The sequence below is a fragment of the Crinia signifera genome, chromosome 2 (assembly GCF_055691185.1).
Source record: "Crinia signifera chromosome 2, ASM5569118v1, whole genome shotgun sequence".
In the NCBI taxonomy this organism is placed as follows: domain Eukaryota; kingdom Metazoa; phylum Chordata; class Amphibia; order Anura; family Myobatrachidae; genus Crinia; species Crinia signifera.
The window spans coordinates 302,205,720-302,217,094 of NC_139218.1; the positions used below are offsets into that span (position 1 = coordinate 302,205,720).

The 11,375-nt window shown below is 51.0% G+C and overlaps 1 protein-coding gene across 1 annotated transcript; it reads left to right on the top strand.

The window, feature by feature from the left end:
* Positions 1 to 7,474: 7,474 nt before the first annotated feature.
* Positions 7,475 to 8,410, top strand: LOC146058520 (integrase/recombinase xerD homolog). The gene has a single exon (XM_083170808.1). The coding sequence runs from the start codon at positions 7,475 to 7,477 to the stop codon at positions 8,408 to 8,410; it is 936 nt and encodes a 311-aa protein (XP_083026934.1).
* Positions 8,411 to 11,375: the final 2,965 nt, after the last annotated feature.

The following is an 11,375-nucleotide window of genomic DNA, read 5'->3' on the forward strand; positions in this document are numbered from 1 at the left end:
ACATCTGTACTCCAATATTGCCTAATTTCTGGCTTTTTAACTATGCCCATATGTAACACCAGACCCCAAAACGTCATCATCTCTACTGCATCTACAGGGGTCCACCTAGCAAATGATGACGTGGGGTTTTGGGCAATAAACTGCTGGGCATATAAATTACTTTGGTCCACCATTAAATTTATAAAATCATCAGAGAAAAAGACTTTGAAAAAGTCAATTTCTTTGAGGCCTGTAGTATCAAATTGGATTCCTGGGTTGGCCAAAAACTCAGGAACCTGGGGCTCAAAATTGTCTGGTGGTGGGGTCCATACGAGATCAATCGTTGGGGGGGGGTCTCAGCTGCTCTACGGGGGCGTCTTTGAGGGGGTCCCTCATCACTAGAGGAGGAAGAGGAGCTTAAGACGAATGCAAATTCATCGCTTACTTCACTGGCTGTGTCAGTGTCAGAGGCAATAAGGGCATATGCCTCCTCCGCTGAAAACAGTCTTTGGGATGATTGGGACATTTTTATAATTTTTGTGTTTGTGTAAGTGTAGTGTTTCAACACGTGTATAGTGTAGGGGGGGTACAAACTTTATTTCAACACGGGGGGTATGTAGTGTGTATGTAGTGCTTTAACACGTGTAAGTGCACTTAAGGGGCAGCAGCTTCAAGGCAGCTTTTGGTACAACCTTGAAGGGGTTAAAAGAAAATAAAAAAATCTCCTGCGCCAAAAATTGAGCACAGATGTTGGTCAGTAACATCCGTCACTGATCAGCGCTCAGCGGCCACAGGACACCCACAAAATCACCGTGGGTGTAAAAAAAATGTAAAAAAAAAAACCCCACAGCACCCTCCAAAAAATTTTTTTTAAAAAAACTGCTGATGAGTCAAAGGCAACAGGAATTTGATAAAAAAAAAATTAGATCAACCCTGTGCCAAAAATGCTGATCAGTGATGTACATCACTGATCAGCGCTCAGCGGCCACAGGACACCCACAAAATCACTGTGGTGTAAAAAAAAATAAAAAAAAAAACCCCACAGCTCCCTCAAAAAAAAAAAAAAAAACTGCTGATCAGTGATGCAACACTGATTAGCAGTGAGGGGCAGCAGGCACACAACTTTTGGTGCAACCTGACGGGGTATATATATATATATATATAAAAAAAAAAAACCTGCACCCCAAAAAAGTTGCTGATCAGTTAATTTATACTGATCAGCACAAAAGGGGGGCAGCAGGGGGCAGCAGAGACAAAATTATATGACACAATGACGCCGCAGCAGCAGCAGCACAACAAGCAGCAGCAGCACAACAGCAGGAAGCACCAGCAGCAGGCAGCACGGATGCCACCACACCACAACGCTGATCAGGTCAGTATAAGAGGACAGATGGGCACGGAGACCGCTCTGCACGCTGTTCCTGACCGGAATGGCGGCTGCAGGGCTGTCTCTGTTATTTCCTCTGAGGTGTAATGGCTGTGATTGGTCCGTCGGTCCGACGGGCCAATCACAGCCTTGGGGGCAGGTGGGGTGAGGTGGGGTGACCACCAGTGACCCCTTTACACCCGGTGGTGATTGGTGCTGTACTTAACAGCACCAATCACCACCGATCCCTGTGTTACCGAGCGTCGTTATTCGCCGGTACACAGAAAACGCTGCAATTGGCTGTTCACGTTTGAACAGCCAATCACAGCGATCGCCGATGGGGGGGGTATCGCTGCCCCCCCTGGGCCACGAGGGAAGATGTCTGCTGTCAGGGACAGCAGCCATCGTCCCTCTGTCACCGCGTCTATAGACGCGGTGACACTTTAAAGTCATGACGTACATTTATGCCATGCGTCGGGAAGTACATCCCGACCATGATGTAAATGTACGTCAAATGTCGGGAAGGGGTTAAAGGCAAACCAAAGGGATTTACCCTGGGGGTTTTTTTCCACCAAGTTTCTTTTCCTGATCACATCAATTACAGAGCATCCTCTCCCAAAAAAAAAAAAAATGTTCCGGAGAAAACACCATATTCACAATTGAAACCATGAAAATTTATGAGAGATTTATTTCTCTCACCAAAGTCAGTCACTTTGCACTATGACAAGCTTGTACTCTCTTTTACTAAGCTAAAGTATATTAATAAACGACTCTAAGACATCATGACATCATTTTAACTAGATCGGAGCATCTCACAGTTTTCATCATTTTCACCAAAAAAGTGAAACTTCAGGACACTTGCCAGAACAGAAAATGTTGACTCAGATCAAAAAGCTTTTGCCTGTTTCTTATTCAGCTCAAGTCACAACTTTCCCACACTAGGCGATTTTGAATTTCTCAATTTCGTTTTTTCACTCCGCCCTTGGACCCTTGGGCATAGCAATGTATTGTGGCCCCTACCGATCCTCCAGCGGTAGGGGTGGGGGATAGCTTTGATGTCCCGTGGGTGGTAGGGGGTATTATTTCAACTGCTCACTAATTACACTAATTACCCCTTTACTGCACAGATGGTGGGAGATGGGATGGGAGAAGGGGGCACTGGGCTGAATGAAGAGGCCCTGATACATAACTTCCAGGGTGGTAGAGGATGTTTAATATGCAGAGGAGGGGTGTATAGTGGAGTGGGCTTATTATTCATAAGTTTCTGGTGGGAGGACAGCTTGCTTGACTGCAGATATCTCCAGTTCCCGGAACTAGATTTCTTAGCTTTTAATGGAATTACAAACGAGAGAATCCCACCTACCACATGGTATTGGGGACTAGGGGATCAGAGTTCAGGAGGCAGAGCAATCTGCAAATGAGTATATAAAACTACATACCAGGTGTGTGGAGATGGAGCAGTAACCAGCTGCTGGAAGGCTGATATCTCTGGTTCTGGGAACAGTAGACAGAACCTGAAATATCTGACAGAAGAGCAATTAACAGGCTTGGATGGGGACCACTGCTTTGAAGTCAGATATCTCCTGTTCTCAAAGACCGATTGTTAAAATTCTTGTACCCATGGAAAGAGGGGAGACCGTCAGCTTTCAGTCTAGGGGGGTTAAGGGTACTCATAACCCCCCCCCTGCATGCACCACTGACGAGGTAAGCAAAGTCTGTACCACAATATTTGAATTCTAACTTTTACATTGTATTATTCATGTACAGTATATGTAGTATGATGATATATAATGTGATTCATTACTGTACAGTATTTTGGACCAAGGCCCCCTGTGAGTTCCCAGCAGCCTCAGGAGGTCAGAAGAACAGCACATGACCAGTGCCAGGTGGGAAGGTCAGTGACAGTTTAAAGGGAATATCAGTTGATGGAGTCATGTACAAGGCCCAGTGTGTGTTACAGAGCAGGCACTGTCTGGGAGGAGCCTGTGCTGATGTAATGGTGGAGAGGTGTTTGAGGTACTATGGGCGGTGACTATCAGAAAACTGCATCTTGAAGACCAGGGGTGTGTGAGGTACTGATCAGATGATGCTGAGGATAAAGGCCGGAGCCAGCATAAGTGCAGTGTGGAGAATGGGAACTGTGCTACAGTAAATTTTGAGAGCTGACAGATACTGTAATGCACTTTTGAAGCAGAGTCGGCAATATGTGCAGGTGTACCACATCCAGCAGCAGCACCGCATTCCCGCCAGCAGCAGCACTCAGAGGCAGAACAAGGGGAGCACGGAGGCAAGCCCAGCTTACCTGCCCAGCAGCATTCAGCAGCATCCAGCAGCCTCGAGTCACCCGGCAGCACAGCTTCATCCTCTCTGCTCAGGACTTCGCAGGGGCTTGCTAGGCAACAGCATTATACAGCCAGCAGCCTCAGGGGTCCAGAAGAGCATCCACATCCAGGTAACGCCAGGCAGCATGGAGACCCCAGCACCCAGACCGTCCAGAAGCAGGAAGCAGCCCAAGCGTTTCAGGCAGGAAGCGGGGGAGGAGCCCAGCAGCAAGGGAAACCAGAGAGCTGCTAGTCGAAAGCAGCAGCAGCAAAAAGGTACACGGCAGAGGGGTGCGCCACCTGGTGTCCGCAATACAGCAATGCGGCCAGCAGGAGCAATGGAAAATAATGCTCAAGCACCAAGCCCTGTGCCCAACAGTGTGATTGCCACATTTGATAACGGCGTGCCGGCAGTGGCAGAATCGGACAGGCCAGAGTCCGACGGCGGGTCACAATTACCAGGCATCACCTCACACTTGGCCAGCCCCAGCTAACCTCTCACACAGCAGTGGCATCGCATCCGCAGCGCATCCGAAGAACGAGCAGCGTGGGTTCAGCAGGCAGCAACGCAGCTATATGCGGCCTTGGCGCAGCCCACCACCACCACAGCCGCATCCTCATCACACCACGACAGGGGGTCGCCACCTTCCCTGCGCATGGCAGGGAGGGACCGGTCACATCAGCGTCAGTCCCCCGCGTCATCACCAGCAAGGAGCAGGCATCATCACCACAGGTCCCGCACTGAGCGGACCGGCCGTCGTAGCTGCAGTTGCACACGGCGGCCAGAAAGGCGGGAGCGCACTTGCCACCGTGAAGAGCAGGTTTTCCTGCGCGGGGGGAGGGGGGCCAGCAGAAGCCGGCAGAGTCCACAAAGTTCCCACAGCAGCAACCATACGCGCAGGTACCATGGTTCAGAGCACCGTTTTACCCCCCGCATGTCACCGCAGAGGAGAAGAAGCCCATATTACAGCACACCAAGAAGGTACCATGACAGGCACTCAAGCAGAAGGGAGAGAGGCCAGCAGCAAAGCACGGGCTCCGCTATGGTCGGCGTGGCTTCTACATTCACGCCCCAGCAGGCGCAACTCGCTCGGTCACCTCCTTGCGCTCTGTCCGGCGCAGGTAACGGGGGACGCGAGAAGAACATTCCAGCCATCAACACAGGAGCGGAGCAGACGGTACATGGGATTGGTAAGACAAATGTCACAAACGATAACCAGCATAGCATGTGTAGTACACCAGGAAATGTATGCAATAGTCAGAATGCTAGCAATGCTGTAGATGATGTTGTTTCACAAAATGTATGTATTACACCAGGGAGGGCTCAGGGAGTTAGCAATGCCACGGGTGATGTCATAGGGGCAACGTTTATGCCAGGTACAAGTATTACACCAGGAGGGGACCCACACACCAGCAGCGTGTCACAGGGGGACCTTGATTTAAAGGAGGGCCCCGCAGAGTCAGACGAGGACGAGGCGTGCAGGGTTTTAAGGGAACAATTGAGGGCCGCAGTAGCCAAATGGAAAAGCAAGATGGGTAACATCCCAGGGGCAGACGCGGTCAGGGAACAATTGGGCGGGGTACAGCCGGATAAGGTGGCATCTTTTGTGCAAGGCAACACCGCCATGGGATACGCATTTGGGTCAGTAGCGGCACACTTGCCAGCTGTGACCAGGAAGGAGATAGAAAAAGGGGCTTTTATAGATATATGTTCGTTAACAGCAGCAGGGCTAGCGGATAAGGAGAAGGCCAAGCCAAAAGGGGGGACACAGGGCGATAGCTACAAAACTATTGAGCACTGGCTCAGTGGCATGTTCGCCTACACAGCGTGCTATACGGAGGCCTACCCCGAGGCATGGCTAGGCCTATCACGATACACGGATTTCGTCTACAACGCATACAAGGAGCAAGGGGGCTCAGTATGGCGTAGATATGACGAAGACTTCAGGGCGAAGGCTGCGGGCAGGAAGCCCATAGACTTCGGCACTAGGGACGTAGACCTATGGCTTAAGGCACAGTCAGCAGGCTTAGCAGAAAAGGCAGCAGCTCCGCAAAGGGTAGCCGCAGGGAGGCCTAGCACGCAGAAGCAAGACCTTAAATGTTGGGCATTTAACGACATGCGCTGCACCCGCACTCAGTGCAAATTCAAACACGCATGCAGCACATGTGGTGCTAACCACGCAGCTAAAGAATGCACCAGGCAAGGGGGTAATTACAAGAAAAAAGTACCCACAGTGCCAGGACCTAACAAAAGCAGTTAGTCCGGTCAACATTGACAGGATCCTGGCGTGGCTAGCCAGGTATCCTAAAAGGGGGAAGCCAAAATGCTGCGGGAGGGTTTCAGGGAGGGTTTTAAAATTCCAATCACGAGGGAGGTCGCACCCACGGGCAGCTCAGCAAACCTAAAGTCCATTAGGGAGCAGCCGGGTTTGGTGCGCGAGAAGATTACTAAGGAACTGGCACTGGGAAGGATGGCAGGGCCATTCCTAGCCCCGCCAGTTCCAAGGCTAATTATATCACCTTTGGGGCTGGTCCCAAAGAAGGCAGCGGGTAAGTTCAGGCTCATTCAGCACCTGTCACACCCCGAAGGGGGCTCAGTGAATGACGCGTTAAACAAGGAGGAATGTTCTGTGCAATACCAGTCGTTTGACTCCGCAGTCAAGATGATACGGGCACAGGGCAGGGGAGCACTGATGGCAAAGTTAGACATCGAGTCAGCTTTTAGGTTGCTTCCCCTGCATCCGAAGAGTTTTAGCCTTATGGGCCTAAACTTTGACGGATACTTCTTCATAGACAAATGTTTGCCTATGGGCTGTGCGATATCATGCGCCTTCTTCGAGACGTTCAGCACCTTTTTGCAGTGGTGCTGGCAGGAGCGCACAGGGTCAGGGGCGATAGCACACTACCTGGACGATTTTCTGGTGGCAGGGCCGCCAGGGTCGCCACGATGCGGGTACTTTCTGAGCGAGCTACAGGCGATGCTGGAGGATTTCAGCGTGCCTATCGCGCCAGAAAAGACAGAGGGGCCCAAAGCAGTCTTATCTTACTTGGGCATAGAGATCGATACAATCAGGCAGGAGTGCAGGCTCCCAGGGGAAAAAGTTGAAAAGCTGGGTAGGGAGGTGGGGCATTGCATCAGGGCTAAAAAGGTGACCCTGGGTCACCTGCAGTCCCTGTTGGGAAGCCTCAATTTTGCATGCAGAGTGATCCCCATGGGCAGGATATTCAAGAGGCGTTTGGAGCAAGCCACCGCTGGCGTCGCAAAGAAACACCACTTTGTGCGCATTAATAAGGAACTCAGGGAGGACCTGCAGGTATGGGCAGAATTCCTGCAGAATTTCAACGGCATGCGGGTTTGGCCCGACGAGTTTCGGCCCAACCACGCAATGCAGTTATTTACAGACGCTGCCGGGACCACAGGCTTCGGGGCATACTGGCAAGGGGAGTGGTGCGCCCAGACATGGCCGCCCGCATGGGAAGCCATAGGCCTAACTAGGAACTTGGCGGCACTAGAGTTATTCCCAATAGTGGTAGCAATTACCATTTGGGGAGAGCAGCTTGCCAATAGACAGATTCAGTTTTGGTGCGACAACCTGGGGGTTGTTTAAGCGGTGAACAGCCAGCGGGCGTCGTCCCCGCCAGTCGTCCGGCTGCTAAGACGGTTGGTAGCAGAAAGCCTGCGGTACAACATTACATTCAGGGCAAGGCATGTGCCAGGGGTTGAGAACAGGATAGCCGACGCACTGTCCAGGCAAAATTGGGAGGCATTCAGGGCAGCAGCACCCCAAGCTAGCCTAACAGGCCTAACATGCCCCTCCTGTCTCTGGCAGGTTGCCAACCCGAGCTAGAAAATCTGGTGGAGCGGTCACTGGCACCAAGAACATGGAAGGCATACAAGGCCGCCTGGGAAAGCTGGCAACAATTCCAAGCGGCGGTAAGCTGCAGGGGTCAAACGGTCCCGCAACGGATCTTGGGATTCTTAGCAAAATTAAGGAGGGAGGGGGCATCCAAGGCCAAGGCTAGCGCCTTGTTGGCGGGCATAGCTTTCTTCCAGAAACTGGAGGGCGAGAAGGACGAGACAAAGTCTTTCATGGTGCAGACAATTATGAGAGGGTGGGCAAGGGCAGAAGTTAGGAGACCCGACCCAAGGGAGCCAATCACGTTGGAAAGGTTAAGGACCCTCCTGCGCCACGTCCCCACAATATGCAGGGATCAGGGCGAAGCAAGGTTGTTGCGAGCGGCATTCGCGATGGCTTTTAGCGGGGCATTTCGCATTAGCGAACTCGTAGCGAGAGCTAAGCTCTCGGCGGGAGATGGCCTGCTGTATGGGAACGTGGCGGTAACCAGCAACGCGGTGCTGTGTAAAGTGCATAGATCCAAAACGGATCAAGAGGGTAAGGGAAACTGGGTACAGCTGTGCAGACACAGCGAGGCATTGACATGCCCGGTGGCAGCCGTGCGGGACTATTTGGAAGTCAGGCCAGAATGCGGGGAGCAATTCTTGGTACACGGCAACGGGTCACCGCTGACAAAGTACCAGTTTGCAGCAATTCTGAGGAAGTGCGTGGCGGCCAGCGGCTGGGAAGCCGGAAAGTTTAGCACGCACTCATTTAGAATCGGCGCAGCAACATCAGCTGCCGGGGCAGGCCGGGCGCCAGACGAAATTAGGGCTATAGGCAGATGGAGGTCAGATCGCTACAAGCTTTATGTTAGGCCAGTCACGAGCAATGCAACAGCAAATTAACATCGCCACCCTCCTCCCCCTTTTCCACAGGGCCCAAAGAGGCAAGGCGCATATGGATCGTGGGCCATTCCTACATACATTGGGCGGAAGTCAGGGCCGCGGTCAGACCATATGGCCGGCAGCTAGGGCTGCCAAGGGAGTTCGTCCGAATCTCCTGGTTCGGAAAAAGGGGGATGAGGTGGGGTGAGCTCAGGGAAGTGCTCTTGCGCGCGGAGAGAACTACGGGCCACCCAGAAGTGTTGGTCATACATCTGGGGGGCAATGACTTGGGCAAAATACAGTCCCTGGACTTTAAAAGAGTAATAAAGGACGACCTAACATGGGCGAAAGGGCGCTGGCCCGGATTGCGCATTATATGGTCCAGCATCATTCCCAGGCTAGCCTGGCGGGGTGCGCGCAGCGGGGCGGCAGTGGAAAGGACCAGGAAGAAAATTAACGTAGCAGTCGGGAGATGCATCGAGGCCTTAGGGGGAGTCGTCATACGACACCCGGATATAAACCAGAAGATGGCGGGTTTATACAGGGGCGATGGGGTGCACTTGTCGGAGGTCGGCATAGACCTGTTCAACAATGCACTGCAGGAGGCGCTGGAGTCATGAGCTAAGGGCATATGGCAGGGTGGGGGTTTTTCGGCCCAGGCAGGTCAGGGGGGCCTCAGTGGCGGGAAGAAGCGGTGCGCAAGGCATCGGGACAGGAGGAGCCAGCTGAGGTTCGCAGATTCACCCTCGGTCGGGCCGCACGCCAGGCTCTAGCTATCGACGGCAGGCCGTCCGGCTGCGCGCCAGGCAGGGGGTGATCCGCAGGGGCTGGCCCACGGGGGGGCGTAGCCAAGGGCCTACAGCGTAGGCAGGGGGCACGCCCCTACATCATAAATCAATGAAGGTCATTGATCGGGAGCTTGCCTTGCCCACCGTTCTCTGTCCCTACCCTGCAATATGTATTTAGAGGTCTTAATAAACTGTGGCCAATGATTCAATCCCACGTACTGTCTCTGAGCATGATTTCGGTTGGGGGGGGGTTGAGAGTGAGGTCACACGAGGGACACAGCACACAGCCCTCGCACCCTTATGCTGAGTGCGGAGCGTCTGCAGAGAAACTCCGTCTCCGTGTGTCTGCACTGCAGACTGCACTAGCTGCTTTCACAACATGTGAGAGGGGAAGGTCGGAAGGTCAGGTGCACGAAGCGCGGCATGTGACAGGGGAGGCTGGAGCTGGAGGAGCTCCTGAATCTGTCTAAGTCGAGTCCTGCCCTGTAAGTGCATTTTTTTTCCTGCCCTGCCTGTCTTAATTCTCATTCATTCTCTCTCTCTCTCTCTCTCTCTCTCTCTCTCTCTCTCTCTCTCTCTCTCTCTCTCTCTCTTCTTCAGACAGTACATATTAGTGGGAATCGCTATCCATCTCAGAACAACTCATATTTCTACTGTATTTCTTATTCCTACTGTTTGGACTGTGAGCCTGACTATATCTTACTAATCACAGTAAAGTATACTTGCAAAAAGCTTGAAAGTCATTTAGTATTGGTAATAACTATACACATAGCTGGGGTGCAGTTAACTTATAATGTTGACAGTTACCATGTTGACTCCACCATGTCGTCAGTTATGATGTCAACTTGTTTTGAAATGTCGACAGTCCTCTGCAGATCATCGCCATGTGAAATGTTGATATTCTGCATGGATTGGAGGATTAGGCTTTGGCAGTTCAGGGTTAGTGTAAAGGTGCCCATACACTTGTCCAATTTGGGCGGATTTCACCCAATTCCGATGGATTGGGCTGAGAAATCAGCCCAAATAGGATGTGTATTGTGTCTCCCTTGAGTCTGATGCACGGTCCTGTGCGCATCAGGTCTGAACCCATCCGACCTCCAACACGGCCTCCTCCTAGCAGCAGGGAGCAGGGTCGCATGTGGTACGTTGTGAAAGGACTGCATGCAATGTATCCCATGCGATTCTGCTGCGTGGGAAGGTCTTGGGTGGCTCAGGGTGGTCAGATTGGTTATACACTGCTGTAATACATCGCAGTTAGTGTATGGGCAACTTAAGGCTTCAGGAGAGGAGGGTTAGGTATTGGGGCGACGGTTAGGCAGTTCTGTATTTATAATGAGTTCAGTGTGTGTGGTCCAGGGGGGCCCACACCGCACAAGCTGCACCATTTCTTTAATACTCCAGTGAAGGGTGTGCCGGATGACTGACCGACATACGGTTTTTCAGCAAACATTACTCCAACATCAGAATTCCCACTGTTAAAACCCCAACAGACGGGCAGCGGCTATTCTCCTTTGTGGGGGTCCATGACCTCATAGAGAGAGAATAAAATAGGTGGTGAGAATATGTGTTCTCTAAAGCACCTTGATAAAGGAGCCTTGTGGCTTTGAAACTGTTGGTGGACAAAACTGCCTGCTGCCTTCATTCTGAGTGCTGCCGCATCCCCTTAAGATATATATATATATATATATCTATATCTATCTATATATATATATATATATATATATATATATATATATATATATATATATATATATATATCTATCTATCTATCTATCTATCTATCTATCTATATATATATATATATACATATCTATCTTAGAACCCAGCTGCTGGGAGGCAGGAACATGCCGTGGTCACAAACCCCCCCCCCCCCCCATGGGGGCCCCTGGAAGTTCATGTACCGGGGCCCAGGATTTCTCTTGGCAGCCCTGATTGCTATAAGTAAAGGGACACTATTTATAGGACATAAATCTTAGAAAGTGTTCTCAAATAAACTGGATACTATCTGGAAAACATTACAAAAGTAACTGGAAGTGCACCAATGTATATGGCCATGCGCATAGACTAAGAGTTGGTATTTACGTTTTGTATGGGTTATTAAGCTAAAATAACTTTAAAGTAAATTGTGTCTATATACAAAAGGGTTAATGCAGAGCCTACTATTAGTTAACTTAGTTGGTACATTACATTTCAAATGT